Source organism: Lissotriton vulgaris, unplaced genomic scaffold (genome assembly GCF_964263255.1).
Source record: "Lissotriton vulgaris unplaced genomic scaffold, aLisVul1.2 SCAFFOLD_936, whole genome shotgun sequence".
In the NCBI taxonomy this organism is placed as follows: Eukaryota; Metazoa; Chordata; class Amphibia; order Caudata; family Salamandridae; genus Lissotriton; species Lissotriton vulgaris.
In genome coordinates this window covers 784,897-812,264 of record NW_028251257.1, presented here as the reverse complement: position 1 = coordinate 812,264, position 27,368 = coordinate 784,897, and the positions used below count along the sequence as shown (strand labels likewise).

The 27,368-nt window shown below is 40.5% G+C and overlaps 1 protein-coding gene across 1 annotated transcript in view; it reads right to left on the bottom strand.

Annotated features, from left to right (window-relative positions):
- Nucleotides 1-7,731: 7,731 nt before the first annotated feature.
- LOC147662967 (retinoic acid receptor responder protein 2-like) overlaps nucleotides 7,732-27,368 on the bottom strand; it is a gene marked incomplete at its 3' end in the record, with an annotated part of 104,182 nt that continues 84,545 nt past the window's right edge. The window contains exon 3 of the mRNA XM_086950745.1: nucleotides 7,732-7,836. Within this exon, the coding sequence (XP_086806871.1) occupies nucleotides 7,732-7,836 (105 nt within the window). The remainder of the gene's footprint in view (nucleotides 7,837-27,368) is intronic.

Sequence of the window (27,368 nt, the reverse complement as noted above, 5' to 3'; positions counted from 1 at the left end):
ACATTCTTTAAGACATTGTTGTTTCTCTGACAGCTGTATATGTATACTTTTTGGAACATGTGTCCACTGTGGCACGGATTAGTAAATTAGATAATTATTGACTCTCTTGTTGTGTGCAATAGGCTTTTCGTTTTTTGTCGTTCATTGATGTCTTTCCTCCCATGGACATTCCCCCATATTGCCCACCGTCTGAGATGCTGAACACCTACGAAGAGTGTTAAACATGTCTAAGTAACTTGATAGCTCTCAAGCACTTTAGACCTAGGTTTATCAAAGTAAAAATCAAATTAAGGGTTCAACAATAACCTCAACACTTTCAAAGTGTGGCAAAAATGCCTTTTAAAGTCTCCAGAGGGAAATCAAATCCACGCTGGACTGTCTTAGTATTAACAGAGAATACAAACTTGCTGTTTGTTCAGCCAAAAGAGCCTTTTTCAGTGCAGGGCTGCCAATGCTGGCACCTCACCTAAGCAGCTGTTCGTCATATGGAGAGAAGTAATACCCCATCTAGGCAGCTGCCTCTTCAATGCTTTCTCAAGGACTCCGTCAAGTCCTGATGTAGTGTTTCCAAGTTGAGGCAGAATTCCTCTAGGACAGAGCCTCCTTACTGTTATATTCATATTGTGTTCAATGATAGGGCAGAATCTTGTGTTTGCAATGAGGGAACTTGGGGTGGTGGAATTCTGGTAAGAGTAGAGAGCCGGAAGCGCGGGTTGGAAGTGGGCTGGAGAAGCTGGTGGTCTGTATACCAGAACTAGGAACAAAACTTCAAATCAACTGACCTGTATCCAGGAGTTTGTATGAACCCAACACATACTCATCTGGATACTTATGGCCACGTTCCTCAAGCTAATCTTGTGCTCATAGGGTGGTTGTCGAGTCAGGGTCTCTGAAAACTCAAGTGCCAAGATCAGTCTCCCAGGTTCATTTCATTTATTTCATTTTGTTATCAAAGGACTAGGGAACTTAAAATCCATTTCACATGTAAAGCAAGTTTGGCTATAAATAAAAGAGTAAAAGGGGGATGGAAAGAAAGCACATGATCAAAGCTGTGGAAGCACTCACAATGTGTCAAAAACAAAGAGTTGCGCTTGGTCACGAGAAAAGTCAAGGTCTAGCGAGTATTTAATACCCACACTCAGCCGCGGCCGGCAGTGGGAGTACCTGCAGGGCGGTGACGTGGGGAGGGGGAGGGGCAGGGTGGGGGGTAGTAATGTATGGATTACGGAGCTTCCCTGGTAAGTAAACATTTAAATAAATAAAACGAATTTCGTTGAGTGCACTGCATCCCCAAATGCGATGCAGTGCGCGTAACTAAATTCGTTTTATTTATTTAAATGTTTACTTACTTGTAAAACTCCATAATCCATACATAACTACCCCCCACCCTTCCCCTCCACCTCCCCACGTCACCGCCCTGCAGGTACTCCCACTGCCGGCCGTGGCTGCCCACACTCCGAGGCTGTTGTCTCCACCCTCATCCTACCTGTCAGTGTGTCTGTCATTTATTGCCAAGTTCCGTGCGCCTCCACCAGCTCAGTCAGGCCACCATCAACTGCTGCCCTTGGCACCTTGGCATGGCAAACTTCAGGCCTCGTCTGGACCTACTTTGCGCGGGTGAAGCATGAATGTAAATTTGCATTTCAGCCCTATTTACAATTAAATGGGCTTCACAGTAACTACCATCTTAGCTTCTGCACTCTTATGAACAGCCAGGACGAGCTACTTCTTGCCAGAGTCCAGGGTTAAACCTCTGCCCTAAACATGCTTGATTTATTGACAGACGTTGATGAAGAAAGCGCTGCAACATCCTAAGCAATTGCTTCAGAAATGGCATAGGTATTGATGGAGCAAACACAAAGAGATGATGGAATGAGCGCTGAAACTTTTCAGACACCCACCCCCAATCACAAATCTGGGATGAATCTATCATTGTTCTTTAGCTCACTTTGCCACCTCAGTTCAGACCCAGCTATATGCAAATCCGTCTTGACCCTGTTCCTCATGGGACTAGTCTAACCCGAACTCCCAAGCCAGGTCTTCCCTGGACCGAAACAAGCATCCTGTGACCGGTTTCAGTGCAACCACCCTCATCTGCCAGGCTTGCTTGAATCCAGTGGCAAAGTGAGCAAGGGACCCACGTCTGGGCATATCCTGCCAACTTAGGGCGAACAAACCAAACACAAAGAGATGATGGACGGAGCACTGAAACTTTTCAGACACTCACCTCCTGTATTAATGGAACAGTACTGCAGTGGTGCACTTCATTTCTCACTGAGAGCACAAACCAAGTAAAGCTGGGTTTCCATCTGACCTCGCTGACTAACAACACCTAGTAGGTGCGGAAAGAAGCAGCTTTACTGCCGACCTTGGATTAACCTTCAGTGTTGATTTGTTCGGCAGTATGCAGGGCTAAATGAGCACCAAACCTGCCTTCTACCATCTGAGCCTCCTGTGGTGGTGAATCTTCCCTACCTTTCATGTTCCTCAAAAGCCCACGCTTGTACTAGGGGATGGGTCCTGACTTCAATGCTGCAAAGGAACTGGTCTATAACTATAGCGCACAATTTTGTTTTGTTTTAAACATAGCAACAAGGTTATTTCATTTACAGTATGACATTACATCAAATGAAAAGAGCAGTTTTACCTCCACTACACACAATGAAGTACATTAGCGCAAAGGATTTACCTTTGGACACAAGCCTGCCAGAGCTACCCATTGCTTCTGGTCCATAGTCTGTTTCCAGTGCCTCTTTTTGGAGTTCTTACAGCAAACACATGGAGTTCGTTACCATTGGCGCTGTCTGAAGAGACTGCTATTTTACGTCCTTATGAGCAATGCAGTACGTCTGAGATCATGGTTGGATCTCCCCCCTAAACCTGCCCCCTTTTCAGGAGTGTCCTAACCGAGAGCCAGACCTTCTCGAATTTGCACATTTGATCATGTATAGTCACCGATAACTTTTCCATGTTTTATATTATCAATCATGGGGTTGTCTTTAGTTTCTAGACTTGGCCAGTTAATAATCTTGCCGCTAATAGTTGGTGGGGTGAACAATTTCCCCATAGATGGAGATAAAAGGATATACACTGTTACTCCTGGGGTAACAAAAGAGCAGCAGCAGTAATGTCTTTCCAGTAATCTTATATGGGGACACAGGCCCACCATACATGCACTAGGGTGCCTCTCTCGTCACACCCCTTACACCACACACCCAACTCAATAAACAGTCTAGTAGGGCAGAGGTACGATCTAGTCAATTTTTTATATGTGATTCTTCATGCTGTATGCAGATGGAGGACTTAGGTGTTCTCATACAAATTTTCCTCCATGTCTTTTTAAGTACTTTGATACGTAGGTCGCTTCACCGATGTAATACACATATGTGTGGATGCGTAGATCTTGAATATTGGATATAGCCAAGAGATAACCTTTTCACCTTTGCTTGTTTGAGAACTTCCATTTGTGTCTTCTCTCTGTTTGCCAAGCCAGGGTAACAGATGTGTTAATCTATGTTCCTCTTCTTGCTCTGATCTCTGGTTGTCTCAATTTCATCTCTTGTAGCAAGTTTCCCCTGTCACATCTCCTAACGTTGGTAGACTATGTTGGCTCCACCTTGAAACCGTAGTCTTTACAAAGTGTTGTGTGTTATTGGTGTAATTGGAGAGGGCTAAGATGTATGTTTTTTTTTATTTGCAAAGACTTGCCATATTCCAGCAAAATCGCTGTGTTTTGTAATAATGAGTGGGCATTAGATCTGGCTCTAATCGGAAGGCCCAGATCTCTGTACTGGTGTGAATGTATGACATTGTTCTGCATTCTGTCCATCAGGCCCAGATCTCTGTACTGGGGTGAATGTATGACATTGTTCTACATTCTGTCCATCAACTGTTATTTTTGCATTTGTCACCCCGAGTGGGATGGGTATGCTCAGACGTGAGTCCCATGCTCTCCACACCACTGGAGTCAAGCTATCCTGGCTGAAGACGGCTGATAGCCAGAAACCGGTCCTAGGATGCTTGATTCCGGTCCAGGAAAGACATGACTTGGCAGTTCGGGCTGGACTGTTCCCATGAGGCACAGGGTCAAGGCTGATTTGCATGTGGCCATGTCTGAACTGGGGTGGTGTGGAGTGCAAAAAACGATGGATTTAGTCCCAGATCTCTGTACTGGGGTGAATGTATGACATTATTCTGCATTCTATCCATCAACTGCTATTTTTGCACTAATCGGAAGGCATGGCAGGTGTTCAAGTAGAATTTGGGAAAATGCCTGGTCCACTTGTACCCATGGTTTCCCTTCAGGATTGTGGTTCCAGGCTGATCGGAGCTACTTCAATGACGTTTTTGGTGTTGGGTAGGCCCGGTTCCCCCCACTCACCCTTGTGGCTTGGTATAATGTATTTAGGCACTCCAGGGGTTCAGTTGCGCCACACAAAACTCAGTATAGTTTCTTGAATTTGAAACAGTACAACACTGGGGAATCTCAGCAGTACCATCTAAGCTACACGGTGAGCAGCCAAAATATCGAAATTTAAATATCGACCTACAATAATATCGATGTAATAATCAAAGGGACAGAATATAGAAGGTAAGTAATATCGATTTTTTTGATATCAAAGGGACAGAATTTCGAAGGTAAGTAATATAGATTTTTTTAATATTGATGTAAGTAATATCAAAGTTAGTAATATCGATATCAAATATATTGATGTTACTAATATCGATATTAGTAAAATCGATGTTACTAATATCGATTTTTATATGATTGTTATGTATATTATTATGTATTTAATATGTATGTGTTATTTTTCTTTAATGTTATTTTAAGTTAATTTTGTATTTTAGTACCATAGCGGGTTGTGGGTTTATAGGGGAATAGGGTGTGAAGTAATTTAATTATACGAAATGAATTATTAATTTCTAGAAATTATGAATTAATTTTAATTAATTTTTATGTGTAAGTTCTGTAGCGGGTTCTGGGTTTATAGGGGAATAGGGTGGGAAGTAATTTAAATGTAATTAAGTAAGAATTTATTTTCATTAATTGGTATTGCTATTTATATTATTGTTAATTAATTATTATTTGGTAATTAATGTTTATTAATTGGCAAATAATTTTAATTAATTGATTAATTGATAATCATGTTAAGTGTATTATTTTATTATTGGAGTTTGTTGTGCGTTTATAGAGGAATAATGTGTAAAGTAATTGATATGTAATTAAGTAATTATTACATGTATAGTTAGGTATTGATAAATAATTTATTGGATCTTAATTATTAATTGGTAATTATTTAAAAGTATAATTTTTTGTTTGGTTATGAAATTCATTCATTGTTGTTTACTCATTAATTGGTAATTACATATTACTAAAAATTATTTATAGATATTTTTGATTAATATATTAATATGCAATTACTAATTGGGAATTAATGTTTGATAATTAATATTATTGGTATAAAAACGTATTTAATAGTTCAATAGTAGTTAATTGGTAATTACTTTTAAATAATTAATATGCTTTTCTTATAAAAAAATATGTTATTGTTCAATGTTTATTAATTGGTAATTAACATTTATTAATTATTATTAATTAGTATTTATTATTGATTTATCGTTAATTAATTATTCATTGGTAATTATGTTTTTAGTAATTATTTATTGGTATTTGTAAATGGTTTAGATGTATTTAATAATGAATTTATTAAATATTTTAAAATATTTATTTATAAGTATGTTATTTTTAACTTCTACGCTATCCAACACCTTCCCTACTGTTGTACTCTCTAGAGTGGGAATAGTAATTTTTACCCCTACGCTATCCAATACTTTCTCTACTGTTGCACTCTCTGGAGTTGGAATAGTAATTTTTACCCCTACGCTATCCAACACTTTCCCTATTGTTGCACTCTCTGGAGTGGGAATAGTAATTTTTACCTCTACGCTATCCAACACCTTCCCTACTGTTGAACTCTCTGGAGTTGGAATAGTAATTGTTACCCCTACGCTATCCAACACTTTCCCTACTGTTGCACTCTCTGGAGTGGGAATTTTGACATCGATATTTTTTTCTCTCAATATTTTTGAACTTACTATGTTGTAGATAGGATGTCGATATTGTTGACATCAATATTATTCCTCCGATATTTTTGTATGTCGATTTTCTGTCTGTCGATATTTTGTCAGACATTCAGCTCCACAGCATAGGCATGACATAAAGTACATTTTAAACTAGTTGTTTTCCACATCCAGGACACCTTCAGAGATAAAGATCTTTATTTAGACTGTTTAAGAGTGGGAGGATGTTTGCAAAGCATTCTCAATCTTCAGCCCCATGACACCCAAGGCACGAAAAAGATCTCTACTGGTTTCTGAGGGGACATAGCATTGATCTCCAGGACTTGTATAGGGCCGGCTTTGGGGTGTTGCAACTGGTGCAGCTGACCTGGGGGGTGGGGGCAAAGATGTGTTTAGAAATAACTTACAGGTTTAAAAGCACCTGCTGCAGAGCTCCTCGTGTGTCTAGCAGTTTTCAGGCAGCAAGTGGCAGTTTGACTCATCATAATGTAGCGCAGAGGGTTAATGAGCCTGCTACTAAGAACTCCTGCCATGCAGCTCACAAAACTGAGGGGCCCATTAGGATCACGGGCGGATCCGCCCGTGATCCGACCCCGCCCGCCACCCATTTCCCTCGCCATATTACCATGGGGGGGGGGACTGCAGCGGATGGAAAGACCGTCGGCCGCTTTTCCGCCCAGTCAACGAATTGAGGGTTTAATATGTTGACGTGTCTGTTAGACACCGCCAGCCATATTACCATTGGTGCGGTAACATGCCTTTCCGTGGCGGCATTGCCGCCAAGGAAACGCAAGCAGGAATAGACTGCGGGGGCCCGTTGCGGGCCCCCAGGGACTCTGGGGGGTGGGGGTACCTATGGTACCCCCTGCAATTCCACGCACAACATGGCAGGCACCGCGCGGTGGCTGCCATGTTGTGCATGGAAGTGCACAACATGCCTTCCTGGCATTGTGACGGGCGGTGCTGAGTGCACTGCCCGCGACAATGACAGGAATGCAGGATGCGCCCGCCACTGTGGCAATCACATCCTAATTGCCCCCACAGGACCCCGCCCTTATGGCGGGCAGTCCCGTTTTCCGATAGGATGTCCGCCCGCCATCCTAATGACCCCCTGAGTGTGAGTGAACTGAGTAGCATTATAAAAAAAATGAAGTGTATGTCAAAGAGGGACTATTGAAAGATAACGAGCACTATTGGAGGATGGTAGTGAGGGAATTTGTGGAGAATGAGTTCATGGTTGTGGGAGCACCTAAAAAGATTGTTGCACTGGACGCCACCGTGCTCAATCCCGCCCTAGACTTGTACAAGATTTCTTTCCCTGAGCCCTCTGCTCCTGCATCTTCACTATCTAATGTTCAGAAAAGCATTGAAGACCCGTCTGTTCGCTGTTAAAAAAAGTAACATTAATGAGCATACCTCCTTTGAAGTAACAAGTAGGCTTCCAAAAAATCAACTATGGTGAGAGTGTTACACACTATTTCTAAAATCTCTTCTGTTTTCACCGCTGCAAACAATGTCAGCCCCCTTCCCTCAAGCATAAGTTTACAAAATGTCCGCCAATATTTCTAACCTGTTTTTTGGTAACCTTTGCCACGGTCCGTAATACCACCTGATGTGAATTATATTTGCACCAAAGAGATCGATACCTACCCCAAATCTCCGAAAGGGACACTTCTCTGGCCGGAATCCTTCTTTCTTGCAGGTGGTTGGCTTTATTGTGAATTCAAGGGTGACGGTCGCCCCTTCAGACATCACCTGGAGGGCATATGACAGAGAGTTCAGGAAAACAATCAAAACAGTCCGAAATCTAATAAAAATAATATCTTTATTAGCATAGCTCTTGCTGCCTCAGTGTTTGAGTGACCATGTGGCTGCATGTCACCAAGCACTGTTCCAGCTCTGGGCCTTACTTTCTAAAACTATTTTATTCTGAAACATGCAGCCCAGATCATTTTGATTTCCATGTGAATTTACAGTATAACTTCGAAAATGTATTGATGATGATATACAGCCGGATTTAGAGTCTGGAGGACAGTTACTCCATTGCTCACCGTATTATAACTGCCATAGTGTACAATCAGGGCCACTGGAATTATGAGTTTTTGCAGCTGCTACATTTTCCACATATTTATAGATTTGCCACATTTGCCATATAATTTATTATCTGCTACATAATCCGCTGATTTTAGCAACAAAATGTGTTTCCAGATCAAATGGATCAACGTTACTAAAAACATTTGTTGCTGTGCAGTAGAAAGCCATTTGGAACAATTGACTTGTTATTTTCCTGTTGCTTATTGCTGTATTTGTTTGTCAGACTGATACCAATGCGGTGAGACCTAAACCAGAGAGTGTTAACATTTGTAAAAATTACAAAATAATAAAGTAACGCCATCATAAAATCAATGCAATATGTTGCATACTTTGCTTTTTCTAGCCACAAAATTTAGTAAACCTACTGCAAAATGTGCATTCTCTCACACATCCACTCATCCAGCATACTGACAATCTCTGCATTTTATAACACAATAACTACACTTCAGTTGTCATCACCCACAACATAAAACATTTCACACATAGACTCAAAACAAAGAGAACACACTTCCAACCACACCTGCATGTTGTAGCTTGCTCTCTGTGAAGGGGAGTGCTTTAGCGCCCCACAAGGCCAGTAAATGCTGTACAAATGTAGAATACAAAACCGTACTTAGTACTGTTATATGAATGTCCCAGACTGGAGGAATTGTTGACAATCTATTGTTTGGTAATGCTAATCTTGCCTTCTCATAACATTGCTAAAACATTTGATTCAGTGAACCATCTAAATCAAGCTCTGGATGATGATAGGCTGCCCCCCTCCACCACGATTACAACTTGTGACCTCCGATTTCAGCAGCAGATACATCATCCAACTGTGCAATTTTACTTCATGTGTATTTTGTGGTACGATCCTTCAAGCTCCTGAGGCTCGGATAACTGTGTGGGTGCACCAGTCTCTATCCCTAGGATTAAAATAATCAACAGCCTTGAGGCATTTTTTGTCTATTTTTTAAGGCTGTCGTCTCTCAAAGTGCTTCACCAATTACATGTGAAATAAAACTAATATCCAATTATATAACATAATGTGTTAAACAACTCAAGTCATACTTAAGAGACACCACTGACTTCCTTGAGAAAATAAGTAACACTGTTATAAATGACAATCACTGACTGGCTTGGACTTAGAGCCTTTATACACAAGCATTAAACATAATGATGGACTCAAGGCGTGTACATTATTTCTTAAAATCATGATATTTAATTGTTTGAACACACACATATGCTCCTTGAGATGGTAGAGACCTATTTATTTTTTGAGTAAGGTCTGTACAAGTAGCTGCAAGGGACTTCCATGGGCACTTGCTTCGCCCCCAGCTGCCCCAACCTCATAGTTGGTTGGTGGGAGAACCAGGTGATCTGGAACGACCTGTCTCAGAAATGGATTTACAATGTTAAAAAGTGGTTAAGGTACATCGATGATGTGTTTTTTGCATGGGAAGTAAGTGAGTTGGAACCTAATTTGTTCATTGACCTTTTTAATGAGAATGATGTTAACCTTAAATTTACTAGACTCTACAGTAAAGAAATCATAGACTTCCTTGACCTTAAGCTTACCATTGAGGGGGGAACCATCTTCACCAATCTCTTTAGAGAGAAAACTGCTGTCGTGCCTGCAGAGTTGATTGGCAAGATACGATTCCCCAGGTGGTTGGCAACATGACCGCTGATGCGATAAGCGAATGCGCTAAGGCTGAAGCATGCGCATAGAGATACTTGGCCACATTTAGACCCTCCCCGCGGCTCCGTGAACGCTTTGCGTACTTCCGCTTCCTGGATATAGCTGATTTCGGTCGGGACACAGTGGTGGCATTCAAGTGGGTTCGTCGGGAATACGGCGGGCGACGGTACGTTCTCGGTGCTTTCTTTAGGTACTGTGGCCGTCTCTTTATGTCTGTGTGAAGACCCTGTCTCTGGTTTACGTTCCTTCGGTTTTGATTACGAACATGGTATATGTTTGTCCCTTATTACCCGCGTTGTAACTTCTCTTTCATTTTCTCTTATGTGTGTACGAACTTAATGGTTCAGGACGGAAACTTGTACAGAAGTGCACGTTGCACGATGTGGTATTTAGTTCTATTATAGGAATGTTCATTGTCTTTTCGCATTCTAATTGAAGAGTCGTGTTGTAACTCTTCCTCTTAGCAACGTCGCTTGTTGCTCCGCTTATGATTTATTGGCATTTATTGGAATCGGGCTTCTGCCAAGGTATTTGTCCCTGCTGAAAGCCACAGGTAGCCTTTTATTGGGAATTGGTTAATATTACGCTTCCTCTCTTCACATTAGAGGTAATCTCCATCCTTTACATTTCAGAGCTGGGATACATTGACTCAGAGTTGATACCAGAGTATGCGATGGTATTTGTTCCTGTGAAAACTTTCAGGTAGTTGACAGTATATGAGTGATTCACGATTAGGTCTGTTCCTTATCCACACTACAACTAATCCCGGTTCTTTACATATAGGACCAAAGAATACATACGAGGTTCCAGATACATTGTATTTATACAAGAAGAAAGAATTCTCTAAACACTAAATAAAAGACAGGTATTTAGTCTGAGGTTTATCATGACTTGTCTTATTCTTCAAGAATAGAGAATACCATATAATTGTGTTCTTGTATTTTGACTGCAGTGATCCCTGACCAAGACATTCCGGTTCCTGGACCATTCCACACATATCTTCAGAGAAAAAGAAGACTTTATTTATTCTCCTCCTATCCTTGTTTTGTTCCCCTGTTTCCCCTTTTGGGCATCATCATGTGCTTTCAGGTGTGTTACTGATTCCTGGCATATGGTGAACCTGGAAGGAGAAGTTGTGGGTCTGGCTTCAACTCCGTGATGCTCCCGAGGCAACTTCTGAGAGCACGACAACTGCAGGGAACTCCATCTTACATGCCTCTAGTAGCCATCCACCGAATTGTAGCACTGCTTCTGCTTATGAACAAACCAAACAGACTATTAAAGTGAGGTTCAGGGAAAGAGGCTGTCCGACTCGAGCACTCAAACTAGCGGAAGCCCGAGTTAAAGATCTCTCCAGGGACAAGATCTTGTGTGAACAGTGCTGTCCTGAGACAAAATATTAAGACAACAAGGTACAGCAGCAACGCAGAACAATTGCGTAAGATCCTGAAATATACTTAGAAGCAAAATAGGACTCAATCCATCTGTGACCTATAGGAGAAGTACCTCACTCAGGGATATGTTTGTACACAGCCATCTACAAACTAAAGAGTATAACTGGCTGAAACAAATTAAGGGTTTCCTTAAATGCGGAAACTGCAAAGCCTGTAGACACAGTAGTCAAGTCAAGTCAAATCCACTTTATTCGATTATTTTAAAATCATAAAAGTATGCTATTCATTCACATGTTAAAATCAAGAATGCAAAAAAAATTTAAAATTATTTACATAAACATGCAATTCATATATACATAACACACAGTGTTGTCGAGTTAGTAATTAATCAATGTAACTTACAATTTATACACAATAATCTATGGGACAACAAATTCACAAACAAGATTTTGACTTCATGTATATGCTCAATTAATTGTATAAAAATTAAAACAGTTTATGATGTTACAATATTCTGAGAGTTTTACCCTAATGATCTCTTCTTTTTATTACGAATGGAGGCTACCAGGAAGTTTGCTACCCCATACATAACAACCGGGGATTCCATTAGTAGTAGGTAAAGTAAAGCAGGTTTTACTTGCACGAACCCCCTATTTCTTAGCAGTGGGGTAATAAACTTTTTTCTTCCCTCCGTGTAGTATGGGCAAAAAAACACAAAGTGCATCGTGTCCTGGTATGAATGATCGTCACATTTACAGGGAGCTGCTTCCTCTGGTTTGCTCCACTCCTTGTAATTTCCCAGTAACACATGTGATTGGTTAAATCGGAATTTAGTGAGCAACCATCGGTGAAAGGGCTTAGTAACAATTGTCATATACGGTTGAATAGATAATGATAATATCAACAGATAATGAGCCCTCACAGTTGGTTTACAAAGTTCTGTTGCTTCACTGTCCAATTCCCTAGATTTTAAAAAGTTTATTTTTACCCAGTTGATATCAGCCTTTATTAAACTTTCTGGATTGGAGTAGATCTCTGGGCATCCCAGGTAATTTGATATGGATTTAATATAGGACAGCCATTGTATTTCGCCACTTTATCGAGAGCCATACAGTCCTTAATGATCTTATGGTTCAAAGTTAGGTTGGGATTTAACCATGTTCTTATCCATTGCAGGATGGGGGCCATATTCAATAGATCAGAGATTTATCCCAACCCAAGCTCCAAATGTACTGCATAACTAGCGGTTGATTGGGGAAGACCCAAAAGGGCTCGCAGGAATTTGTTTTCTTCTCTCTGAAATTTGTTTTCTTCTCTCTGAATTTGTTTTCTTCATTCAGTAGTAATGTTACGGAAGTCACCCTAGAGAGAGTCAAAACTTTATGGAAGATTCCAAGGCTAATCACCTGTAGTACTAACTTTGTGGTGTATGCCATAGTGAGCCCATGTGGCCTTTGGTATATTGGCTCTACGACATTTCCAGTGAAAAAATGGAACTTAGAACACTGGAGAGCCAAAACCAACAAAGACCACAGCTATAATACAGTCAGGATATTCACTGACAAATATGATGGTGATTGGACCAAAGCTTAATATTTTGGCCTAGATTCAGTGAATCTTAACCCCAGAGGTGGTAACCGAGTAGCAGCCCTGCGCAGATTAGAATCACGCTTCATTTTACAAGCCGGCAGCAAGTTCTCAGGAGGGTTGAACTTAGATGAGGAGATGCACTCTCACTTGTAAATAGTTTATACTGTTAATGACCTCATAGACTGTTGTCCTCACGCTCCATAACCCCCACTCCCATTTCCCCCCTTTTTTATCTTAGTTGCACATGTTTCACTGTCGAGAGCACAGCATTGCATTTATGTGGATATATATGTTGTCTTGTATTCATAGTCCTAGATAAATTAATGTGATTATTGGAAATCTATGAAACTGTCACTGATTTCTTTGGTGTGCTCCTAATGTGAGGAGTACTTCACTTAAGTTGCAGACCTGATTGAATTCAGTAATGTATTATCGATTGTCATTTGCATTCCTATTACAGGTACGCTGTGCTGTTGGTTTACATTGGATTCGCCCACCCACGATAAGGCTATGCGCACCAAGAATGGAAGGAGGACATTGGCTATCCTCCGCACTCTTAGACCCTTTAGTTATTAGTTGAATATTGACTTTGACCTCAGTATAAGTTAATCTAGCAATTCACATATGGTAGTATACCGTTACACATAGTAGGACTTTAGTGCCTCACCTTTGGTTGCATTTCTTCAACCGCATTACAGTAAGTGGTACTATACCATTACTTGTACGCGCACCTAGCCAGGAGTACATGTGCTATTACTCCACCAGTGACACCATACACGGCGCAAACTAAAATCTCATTCGCTAGTATTTACCCAATTGGTCTGCAGATTTAATCAAACACACCCAAACACTATATTCAAAGTGGAAATAGGAAAGTAGAATTTAATTTAAATTTAGTTCACATGCTACATACCTTGTAGTTTATTAACAATTTTTTCTAAGTCCATCACTTTGTCACGTGGTATGTATGACCACAATGATGGTATTTAAATGGAGTATGACCCGGGATGGTGTCAGGTGACCAAGACCATGGCCATGGACGTGGTCGAAATGCATCTTTTTGTCAGTGGAATAAAAAACCTCTAACCTGATCAGTGAACTCGTGGAGTTGCTTTCGTTGCTACCGTTACATTTGGAATATATATATATATATATATATATATATATATATATATATATATATATATATATATTATATATATATATATATATATATATATGGGGAGGTGCACGCAGGCAAGAGGTGATGAAGGGTTTTTTGACTTACTAATCACCCTTACATTTTCCAATAAATATAAACATTCATATATCTGTGTGCGGTCGAAAATGTCAGAGGAAAGAGAGCGAGAGGAAGCTTTTTGAGGAGTTGTTCCAAAATTTACCTCCAGTGGGAGGGCAGGCAAAACCACATAACCGAAAAAAAGATACTGAGGACAATACGAATGTCAAAGCGCTACTAAAAGCCTTAGAGAAAAACAGCCGTGGGGAGCTAACAAAGTGGTGGGAGATACGATCCCTAGAAAAATACAAGGAAGTGGGGCGAGTACCATGCGGATTGCGCATCATGCTAGTACCAAGCTTCGAAAACCCCAATCCCCTATTACTTAAAGACTGGGCAGAATCCAACCTAGAAGCCTCAATGCGCCTACTATGCTTGTTGGTCAAATATGCTCGAATAGATAGACAAACAATTTTGGACGAAATATCACGCATCAATGAAGAATTGTCTAAAGAGTCATATAACAATGACAGAAATTTGATTGAAAAAACAATTGCGGAAATGAAAGAAAGACTGAAAAAACAAGAAAACATAATCAAAACCCGCAAGGCTTACAAGTTTGCAAGAGACCAACAAGACTACCAACAAGGACGTATTTACACCTTTGCGCGTAAATTTGATCAAATGAGAAGTCAGCGCAATCCCAACATCGCGAAAACTGTCACAACAACACGCAATGTTGAAGTTGGTATCAGTGAACCCGAAACCACACTCTCTGATGCGAGTTTGGTCCCGAGTGAAGAGGAATCAGAAGAAGGTGCCTCAGGTTCAAAAGAAGGGGATATGGGGCAAATGACATTGGGAGAGGAAATGGAGCATGTGAGACTACAACGCAAGGCATCACTCCGTCCTCGCAATCAAAACACCACTCAAGACAAAGGCGCAACCAGCGCAGGAAACAGCGAAGGCGATGCGTAACCGCCAAAAGGAAAAACGCAGAGAAAAAAGAAATTTTGGAGGAACAAAAACAAGCAGCAATAGACAACACAATCATCAATTTAACAGGGATAGACCTTAACAAAGCAGAACAACAAATCTTGGCTTTGGAGTTATCCTATGCCCCCGAAAGCAACTTCAACTATGTTAACACCAGAGTAGATATTTTCAAATTTATTCGAAAGATCAAGTTGAAGAAATATTTCGCTGTTAAATCCAGTTTGACAACAAAAAAACAAACAGAAACCACACCGACCACAACATCGGGAATACAAACAAGAGACTTGGGGTTACTGCGCAATCTGCACAGTCTTGAAAGCTGTAACACTGAGGATATTAGCACTCAGGAACTGGCACAAGAAGAAGGCTACACCACCAACCAACCAGTCACGACTCCATTCAAGCCACCATCAACTTTTAACCCCATCATGCCTCGTGATGCAATCGATGTGTTTGCAGACCTAGTGGTCGATGAAGTGAAAAAATTACAAAGAAAGACAATGAAAAGTTTTTCCAAACCGAATTACAAACTACGACCATATGTCACCCTGATGAAAAAACTGAAAAATGAACAGAACATCATAATCAATAACTCAGATAAAGGGGGCAATTTGGTTTTATGGAATAAAAAAGACTATGTTGAGGAGGCAAACAGACAATTGCAGGATAATGCTTGTTACTCCAAAATAGATGTAGCTACAACTAAGAAAATCAATGAAACTTACCGTCAAAATCTACACAAATGGAAAAGAGAAGGTCTCTTAAGTAGAGACGAATTCAAATACCTCTACAAGGAGCACCCTGTACTACCAAATCTGTACTTAATACCTAAAGTACACAAGCAACAAACACCAGTACCGGGCAGACCGATAGTGTCTGCTATCAACAGTGTCTTTGAGAACACTTCTAAGTACATTGACTTTTTCTTACAGGAGTTTGTGGTCAGTCTTCCTGTTTACATCAAGGACAGCACCGACTTCCTTTATCAATTGGGACAATCTAACTGGTCTGATGACTTTTTGTTCATTACACTTGATATATCCACCTTGTACACCAGCATAGCACATACAGATGGGTTGCGTGCTATGAAGTTTTATTTGGACAAGCGCCCAGTTGAATTGTTGGAACACAGCTTAATGCTACTCAAGATGACAGAAATTTGTTTAAACAATAACACCTTTTTGTTTAACAATGATGTGTTCCGACAAACCAGAGGTGTCGCCATGGGGTCGTGTTTCTCCCCCAGCTACGCGGGGCTCCACGTTGGCTGGTGGGAGGAACACGTACTCAGGGTGCAACACAGAGCAATGTGGTCCAATAATGTGTATAAGTATTGGAGGTATATCGATGACATTTTCATCATTTGGCAAGGGTCTGAGGTACTGGCAAAGCAGTTTGTGGAAAGCATACATGTGAATCAGTTAAACTTACATTTCACATCACACATCAGCCGCCATGAAGCTAGTTTCCTAGACGTGAAAATTGAGATAAAAGACAACAGGATTGTTACTAGTTTGTTTAGGAAGGAAACTTCCGGCAACTCAATCCTTCACGCATCAAGTTTCCACCCGGATCACACCATCAGGAGCATCCCCTACGGGGAGTTCCTGCGTATCCACAGAGCTTGCAGCTGCCCTCTGATAAGAGACAAATGTCAACAGGAGGCAAGGGCACGCCTTATTTGCCGTGGATACAAAACTACCTTATTGGATTCGGCTATTAGAAGAGCTAATCAGCTCACACGATCAGATCTTCTACAACCAAACAGGGAAGATCAAGCTCAGAAAACCCAGTTAGAGGATTCTAACACTGCTAGACTTATTACCAGTTATAGTCGCCAGTCCAGACAAATCACCAAAATCATCAAACGACGGTGGCCAATTGTACTATCTGATCAATTACTCAAGGATATCTTGCCATCTACGCCTACTGTTACATTCAGGAGAGCATACACCATGAGGGATGATTTAGTCAGAAACAGCCCCGAAACCATCAAAGCCACCAAATGGTTGTCCCCACGTAAAGGTTTCTACTGTTGCAGCTCTTGCAGAGCTTGCAAGTTTGGGGTCAATACGAGAACATACACCACCCCTTTTGAAATCAACCCCGTCCCCCTACGAGATCAATTCACTTGCCGTACTGAGTTGGCGGTATACGTTTTGACCTGCAGCTGCAATTTGCAGTATGTGGGCAGCACCAAATTACCGGTGCACCAGCGTATATTGCAGCACCTCCGTGCGATCCTACACGCAGACCAAAGTTATCCGGTTGCCCGACATTTTCAGATGGTGCACAATAAAAACTTAGCCCATCTGAAATATTATGTCATTGACGCTGTAGTGACCAGCAAAAGAGGAGGCAACTATGAGAAGAAACTGAGGCAACTCAAGTCCCATTACATAGTTTTGCTCAACAGTAAAAGCCCTGGGGGCTTAAATATGGGGGAAGATATGCATAATTTTCTGTAGATCTCCACATCATCTATCTATGTATCCTACACAGTTACTTAGGATAGATTCCCAGACATTCTAAAAATAATTATGAATTTATGCAGATGTGCATATATAAATTAATGTGTTCATGCCTGCAACCCACTGTGATGGACTAGATCCTTTTTTTGGAAGGGAACTTAACATATGATATTCATATAGTAAAAAAATTATCACATTAACATTGAGCACAACACTTTTTGCACTTATTTTCAATAGTAACTTATTGATCCTCACAACAGCACTCTTTGATTTATATGTTTTACGTACTCTTGATGTGTGCAACACAAATAGCGCAAGCCACATGGATACAAACAAACATACAAAGACCCATCCTTGGGGAGATTAAATCCAAATAAGACTAGACACAGCCATTTAACACGATACATTAACATGTTGACCTCTATATACGAGTTGGGACATTTGGATTGAAATATCCATGGAATATACTATTTGTTGGTGTTTGTTCCACTTTAACATGCAGATGGCGTTATATCTCTAAGTCTGAAACGCGACGTATTTGTACTAAGGATAAAATATGAATTAGATCATTGTAATTGGACAGAAGTCCATATGTCTTTTCAGATACCACCACAAATGCACGAGTGGCTATTTTAAAGTGAACAATCGACTGCAAAAAATTAACATCTTTGCATTTATCCCAACCTAACCACAAATTTATGCACAAGGACGTCTGAAATATGGCTTTAAACCAAGGCTTTTCATGATTGTATCGTTGTAAATAATGTATTTGCACAAATAATATCTTCATACTGATTGATTCATCGATCATGGATAATATGCAAGAAACGTAATTTATCTATTTGTGAAATTACAACACAATTTAATATTGTGCATATGCTTTTTACGTATTAGTACGAACAATAGGCAAAGCAATGTTATATAATAACTGAATACTTGGTTAACTCATAGATGACTGCTTACTAAAAGTGCATTTATCAACTAAATATGTCAACATTTACAATCACTAGTGACATGCAATAATCTTGATGTGGCATATTATAGAAATCGTTTACCTGGAATTTAATTTTCTTGTTGGAAACAAAAACAACAAAAAACCTTCTTATTTGTAAAACGGTTGTATACATCATTTAAATCAGGGATAACGCTATGGTAATATCACCATTCCAAAATGGCGTCCACATTTGCTTAGAATTGTCACTGATGTGCAAGTAGTCTGTCTACTATGTCGATTTGTTTGTTTGGCGCGTAATTTGATTCATCTTGTATATATGGTGTTGCTCCATCTTTGCCATTTGTCAGTGAGCAAGGGCACAGGCGTGCCCGAAACGCGTCTGATGGCAGTTTTCCACCGCATTATGAGTTAAAATAAAAGCATTGGATACCTGACTTTTGCCTGGGCGTGCTGATTCCTGGTCTGTGTGCCTTTCTGTGCGGCTAAGCACTGGTGTAGATGGGCTGGATACATATATATATATATATATATATATATATATATATATATATATATATATATATATATATATATATATATATATATATATATATATATATATATATATATATATATATATATATATATATATTCTGCTCAAGGCTTCCACCAGATTACATTAGAAACTTGCTGGGGATTGAGCAGTTGGTAGTTATAGTTAGGATTTTTTTCAATGTTAAATCTCAAAATTCTATTTGGAATAACTTTGGCGCCGGTTAACGAATCTGCCTGAAAATTTCCTCAAAAAGGCCTTGCGGCCCTGGTCCTTCCCTGAAAGTTTGGGGGGGGATTTGTGAAGCGGGGGCTGCCAAACTTGGCAAAATTGTAGGGACTGGTAGCCCGATGTGCCTTTGCTATGTCTCAAGATATGTGCTTCAGTGGATTTTGAGTAATTTCGGTTCAAGAAAATATATATATCTATGACAGCGCCCCGGTACGCGCTCCGGGGAGCGCTCCGGGCGCGCCACGCGACTTGCATGCAGAAAGCTGATTGGTTCTTGGGTGTCTGTAAACATTCGAAACAGTCCGGAGTGGCCGCCATCTTGTGTCTCGGTAGGATGGAGACACAAGAGGTGGCCAAAACAAAGGGGGAAATGAACATAAGGGGGCAGGGTAGACCCCCCTGATCCCCTAGGTTTGATGTGGGGGCTATAAAAAGGCCTCGCGGGGCAAAAAAAAAAACTGTAACTGGTATAGGTATCTCCCCTTTTTTGAAAATGTTAGTTTCTATTTTTTAATATTTGTTTCAAGGGTTACTTTACAGTGAAAGGAGGTCAGTCTCTCTGTCACAAGGATGGTGTCATCAGTGATGTCATGAGTGATGTCACTGACCATGTCATGAGTCATGTAATATGTGATGTCATCAGCAGTGCATTACACGCGCAAGTTATAGTGAGTCCAACTAACTATAACGAGGGAATTTCAATGGTTTTATGCCAGTAAAATTTCCAGGTAACTATAACTGGTGTGAAACCTATGTTTTTTTCAGTGAATTTAATAGGTTTTTTAAATGCTAATTCCTAACTATAACTGGTGTGAAACCTATGTTTTTTTCAGTGAATATATATATATATATATATATATATATATATATATATATATATATATTAAAGCTCCGCAGTCAAAAAGACAGAAACAGCACTCGTAGTAGGTAAAACCCGGTAAGGTTTATTGCACAGAAATAAAAAACAGACGCGTTTCAGCACTTGCCTTCGTCAGTGTCAGCTGGCGACGGCAAGGCAGAAGTTCATAAAGGCAATAATAATCAACATAGAAAACGGATCATAATCCAAATCATGAGCGCCATCTTAGAATGGTAAATTAAACTCAAGCAAAATTGCAACAAACTAATGAAAGCAATATTCGTTAATGTTGAAAACAATTAATATGATGTTAACTATCAATTGATAGACAATCTTGTGTTTTCTTATTCTGCCCTGGATGGGCAAATCAGTCAAGATTCTTAAACTAATGTTTAAAAAAACAGTTCATTAGATCAACATTGTACGCATTGCACATAAATTCATTATATCCTTTGGTAGAGGTTTAAAAGGAATCTGGTTAATGAAAACCCATGACAAAATTAATTACTTAAAGCCCCAGTGGGCTAAACAGGAAAATACGAACCATACTACCCAATACCCCATTCACCATACTTCCTAAATAAATCGTGAAAATCAAATTTGTCTTAAAAGGGTCCATAAACCAACTACCAACTGAATTTCTTCAAAGCATTTTTAGAAAAAAAAATGATATACTCTCAGGCATAGACACAGCCCCCATGTACATTTTTAGTTTCTAATCCTATAGATGTGATAGTAGTTCTTCCCCTGCATTTAGACCTCCCGGAGATTTAGTTTGGAGGTCTGTGATGTGTATATATATATTATTTTGCACTAGACTCAAAATAGGGTTTGAACCTCCACTTTAACCCATAATTCAACCTGTTTTGAAACATAGATTTTAGCTTGTAAGTAAACTGACATTATTTATTCGTTTTAATATGCAGTATAATATATGTTGATGAATTAAAACTCTTTCATGTCTATTGGTGCTACACTCACATGATCTAATGGAATTAGCACTTGTCAGTTTAAATTCTGAATTCACACACCAGCACAATGTCATGTGAACAAGGCTTGGACGAGCCGAAACATTATGGCGACATTGCAGAAATAAAAAAATAATTGCACCAACTTTATGGTCCGTGTCTGTTGTTGGAGGAGAGATTCTCGTGGAAAAACGCAGAAAGCAGTGATATATATATATAATATATATATATATATATATATATATATATATATATATATATATATATATATATATATATATATATATATATATATATATATATATATATATCAAGCTCCTTGGTTGCCACACGCTTGGGAATCCCTCGAGCACCTGCGTGAGGCTCAACCCTAACCTCTCATCACTGGTACTGGCGGCGCACAGCATGCAGGCAAAGATGAAAGAAACAGTCAAATCGTCTTGCCTGACGTGTTTCATTTAATACTTCCTCAGAGGCATTTGACGAAAATGGCGTGCTGAACACTCCCCCAAACTTATACCAATGCCAAGCCCCTGATGGGCTGCCCAGATGGGACTGTGAATGTTGCATTCTGGGATTAGGAGTGTTCATGATAAATCCTTTAATGGCTGCACATTTCTTTACTGTTCTCCATTTTTCAAGCTCTTCATCCCTCCCAATAGCCATCTGATAAATGGCGCTCTGTGAGGTGTCCAAGAAGTGAGCAGCACTCGAGTCACAGACTGCTTTCCCCCAGTAAAAGCCTTTATTGGTGAGAGAGTACAAACAAGTACTCTAACAAGCAGCAGACCCCCGCCTGACGCGTTTCGAGATTAACTCTTTTTCAAAGGCTGCTGCGGTCAAAGAAGGGCATGACGGGCTGCAAAGTCCTTTTCTGCTCTATTGTGGGTCTATTGTGGGTCCCGATTGGGCTGCTCTAGATGAACCTTCACGTTGCATGCTGGAATCTGCAGTCCTTATTATATCCTGAGATGAATACCCTGCATGCTCTCTGATACATTTCAAGCTCATGATGAGCCCCAGTAAGTGCTGCTACATCAATCCAAAGTCCGTGCTCCACAACGAGTCCTGTATCTTCAGGGCTCCGTGGCCCCATGCTTCTGGGGTGGTGCTAGCTCGGCGGCAGAATAGCCATCTGATAAATCGCGCTCTGTGAGGTGTCCAAGAAGTGAGCAGCACTCGAGTCACAGACTGCTTTTCCCCAGTAAAAGCCTTTATTGGTGAGAGAGTACAATATTAATTGGGCAACTGTATGGTTTTAAAAGAAGTGAGCGGTGACTTGGAAACTGATTATCCCTTCACCGTGATGGTTGTGGTCAACATGTTTCTGCTAGATGTCCACGAAGGGTACGTAGCATTCGTCAGGACCATGTATCTATGGGGCTCCGTCTTTATATATAAAAGTGAGTAAATAAAGACCTATCACTATATGGGGTGTGTATTGTCACTATCCCTGTCGGTATAGTACTCCAAATTATGCCTGTAGAAAAAAGACAAACACACACAGAATTTGTGGATTTCTGTTGGTTGTGACGTACGTTGCCATGCATCACCACACTTTTAAACGCGCGTGGTGGTAATCTAAGTGCAAAACACGTGTCATTCATACATGTTTACACTTCCTCATAAAGGAGAGAGAATGTCTCTCTTGACTTATCCTAGGTAATTATCCTACTTTCTCCATGGGAGGTGGAGTGGGGAAAGCCCCTACACTGACATTCTGGAAAAAGTGGGAGAAAAACACAATAGGAGCGCGATGACAACTGTAATGGTTTTTAAATCACTTTCACTACTCATGGGCCCCCACTTAGTTTAGAAGTGCATCCCTGTCGTCAGGTGTATGCCCACCCTCTAACAAACTGAGTTTTTAGAGGTCGAGGATGGCCTATGATGAAGCATGACACCAGGTGGGGTGTGAGGCCAGTCCTACACTTTTTGTGAGATGCCCCCACTTTACACGCATCTCTAAAAGACCTGTAGTAATCCCACATAGGGGCAGCCCCATTTGTCTTTACATTTCATGTTGGAGGCTGGCTAGCCCCTAGGCCCTGTGCCTCTAGTTCCCATTTCTGACTAAATACCTGGGCTAGTGTGTACACTGAGTACAATAACTCTGGTGGACATGGCAATGCCAAGATGCCTAATGAAATTTGCAAAAGATTTCCTGAACTATGCCTCGAAAACTAACATTAGTGCAGCTTTCCAGGCTGCTTTAGCAAAGTTTTGTAAATTCCCAAAAGTGTCAAATTTACAACCAAGTGATGGTGCAAATTTTCAACCTTTTTTTTTACATTTTAACATATTGTTACTTTTTTGGTACAGGTGATTTTGTTTGTCTGTACTCGCTCGTATAACATAATTACCACTTTTATTCTACAGTACTCTTACTACAAGGTTCAATGTATTTTATATTCTTATTTTAGGCAGATCATTTCTAGTCTTACTCCTGAGTCTTCCCCTTCCATCTCATAGTGTTAACTTTAATTCTTGGCGGTCTCTTCCCCAGAAAAATGTTGATTTGTGTACGGTGGCATGAAAACAAGATTTGAAATATATCTTTAATGTCCCTGGTGTTCATCTTTTCCTCTGCTATGTGTATAGCAAAATTTTTTAGATTCTTCTTCTATCTTGATATTTATACCATTTACCATTTCCGCTCCATACTGTCTTTGTTCTCCAGGAGATTGTGGTATTGTAAGTATGTAAATATGATATGTTCTTTGGATCACCTCTTTTCACCTTTATGGTCTGCTCTGGGGAATGTTGTAAAAGAATGTAGAATGTTGGTTAAAGGCGGGAAGGTGAGGCAGATCAGTGGCTGGAGTTTCTGTACCTGTGAATAAATCATTTTCGTTTATACACCTTGGATTTGTGTTGGAATTTTTTTTAATTACCACATTGGTGATGATAAAGGTCCAAGATATTTTGAAGATTCTGAGTGGGTTTAAGTTGAAGATCACCAGGTACCGTTTCCAGGAAGGAATGAAGGGGCGTTGCATCCTGGATGAGCAGAAGCAGCCTGAAGCTCAACTCAGAGAAAACGGAAGTCCTCATCCTCAGACCCACCCCTTCTAAATGGGACAACACCTGGTGGCCCCCCGCCCTCAGAAACCCTCCCACTCTCCAGATCATGCCCACAACCTCTGCATCATACTCGACTCCTCACTCTCCATGAACCACCAGATCAACGCCGTGTCCTCCACATGCTTCAATACCCTCCGCATACTCCGCAAGACCTTCAAATGGATCCCCCCCAACTCCAGGAAGACCGTCACCCACACACTCATCACCAGCAGGCTGGACTACGGAAACGCGCTCTACGCCGGAATCAACAAAACACTCCTTCACAAACTCCAGACCATCCAGAAGGCTGTAGCCAGACTCGTCCGTGGCATCCCACGACACGACCACATCACCTAGTACCTCCGCGACCTCCACTGGCTCCCCATCGAAAAGAGAATGACCTTCAAACTGCTCACACAAGCCTACAAATCCCTCCATAACACTGGACCCCAATACCTCAGCAAAAGAATCTCCTTCCATGCCCTCAAGAGAAACCTCCTCTCCGCCAGCCTAGCCATGGCCAAGGTCTCCCGTATCCACAGAGCCAGAACAGGGGGCATATCCTTCTCCTACATTGCGGCCAAGACCTGGAACAAACACCCCTCAGCATCAGACAAAGCCCTGCACTGCAAATATTCAAAAAGGACTTCAAGACCTGGCTCTTTGGTTGACCTTGGAGCTGCCAGAACCCCCCGACCCAGTGCCTTGAGACACTTACAGTTGACTAGTGTGCTCTATAAATCCCTAATTGATTGATCACAAAATGTAAGTTTCGTCACCCCGAGATTACCTACCAGGGTCACACTATGACTGAGAAGGGAATTAAGCTAAATGAAGACTTGGCTGATATCCTTGTGATTTTACCACATCCCACTTGCAAGAAAGAGGTGCAAGTGTTCGTGGGCATGTCAACGTTTTATAGTATATTTGTGCCTACTTTCGCAGTGACAACTAGCGCTATTTGTAATATTCTTAAGAAGGGAGTTCAGTTTGCATGAGACACAGAATGCCAACAAGAATTTGCGAAAGTGAAGTCTAATTTAGCTTAGGCCCAGTTTTTGAGAAGAAGTTTTATTCCAGGATTGCTGAGTTACACTGCCAATGATACCAGTGATAAGGGACTGGGAGCTGTGCTAAGACAGAAACAGGGTGGTGGAGATGTGACAATTGCTTTTGCTTCACGCTCTCTCAGAGGAGCAGAGGCGCAGTATTCTACAATTGAGAAAGAGGCACTGGCCGTGTTTTGGGCAGTACAAAAGTTCAAACCATTTTTGTGTGGTTTCTGAAGGGTGTGTTTTGGAGGATGAATGGAAAAGTGAATTTAGAGAAGGATGATATCCTCAAAAGAGTGAGAGATATGCTTACTGGTAAGGATAAGAAGCTTAATGCTGATCCGAGTCTGTCTGGGTTTCAGGAAGTTTGGAGCAAATTGACAGTTAGCAGTACTGTGGTGTTGAGAGATGCCAAACTTATTTTTCTTGGTGGCTCATGAGGGAATATGGGGATCTGCACGTCAAAGGAAAGGATGAGGAGGACCTAATGGTGGCCTGGGATGGACATATGCTTTGAAAGGAAAGTGAGAGATTGCATTAAGTGCAAATTGAATGACAAAGCCCAGAAAGTCAGGACCACTCCCATGGTGTGTCGCAAAGTTATCACTGAGGTGTGGGAAGATATGGCATTTGATATTGTGGGACCTTTGAATTTTAGTGGGGCTCGCAAGTATCTGTTTGCTCTTACGGACATGTTGACGTTGATCAGAATTTGGTGTGGTGCAGGATATTACTTCAAGACTGTAGTGAAATTCTTGTCCAAAGTTTTTTCTACGGAAGATTTCCTAAATACATGATGACCGACACGGTGTGTAGTTGACGTCTAGAGAGTCTGAGATGTTTCTGGGTGATAGAGGTATCCAACTTAAAAAATGTTTGTTGTACCATCCTGAGACGAATGTCATGATCGAAAGGTTCAATCGCATGTTAAAAGAAGCTAAACAGATTGCTCGCACTGGAGGTCAGGGCTGGGCTGAGGTGGTGAAGAAAAGAGTGGAAGAATATAGGTTCCCTCCCCATAGCACAACGGGTATTAGTCTTTTTGATTTGTTCAGGAAGCGAAAGCCTTAAAATAAGATGTGTCCTCCTTGGATTAGCCAATATGGCTGTTGTAATGCTGAAGTGGACAGTCTGATGAACAAGGGAAGGGGCAAAGAACTGGATCGACAGGCAAAAAGGAAAAACCTTTTTGATATGCTTAAATCTGTGAAACTGCTGGATGTCAAAGTCGGAGACGTGGTGAAAGTTAAAATACCCAAAAGCATGACTAGGGTTCACATTTTTTTGAGCTGCTCAGAGTGAAGACAATATTTAACGGGGCAGTGAAATTGGAGAGTTGGAAGATCTGAAATTTTAATAGAATTGTAGTAAAACGTTTAAATGTTTTTTACTTTTCTGTTTCTTCTGATAAATTAGAATATTAAATGTGCTTGTTTATAAGAAAACTTAAGTTATTAATTAGATATGTTCAATCTCTCTTCCTTTTAGTTCTTGTTGTGGTTATTAAGGGAGGCAGGTATGTAGTATTGAGAGTATATAAATATGGTATATTTTTTTTATCACCTCTTTTCACTTTTATAGTCTGCTCTGGGCAATGTTGTAAAAGAATGTAGAATGTTGGTTAAAGGTGGGAAGGCGGTTGGAAGAGATGGTGAGGCAGAGCAGTGGCTGGAGTTCCCCTACCTACAATTAAATCATTTTCATTTATACACCTTGGATTTGTGTTGGAACCTTCTTTAATCACTACAAGATGATGAGCCAAATTTACAAAAAGGTTTTTGAAATTTAGAAATCCACTTGTAGATTTCCTCCTACATTTGACATATATTTCTAACTTCATGATATTCTCCTCAATTTCTCTAATCATACACAAAAAAAAGATAAAAGTGGTAGATTTGCAGCGTGACTACACCAAACCTACTAAATTATGTTTTATTCGCAATGATTTTTCACAACACAAACAATTTGAATAAATAAGTTTAGCCAAGATGTGTATGTTTAGGTGTAGCTTTCTCTCCACAGATAGAATACTTTTCCATGTAATCTTTCCTCTCACTACCCTTAAGAATTGAATTGTTGCTGGCCCATCTTGGTAAGCACACTTACTCCAGCCTTGTACATGAGTAGTTGTCTATTTCACTGTGTGAAATGTTATGGAAACCTTTCTGAATACCCAGAA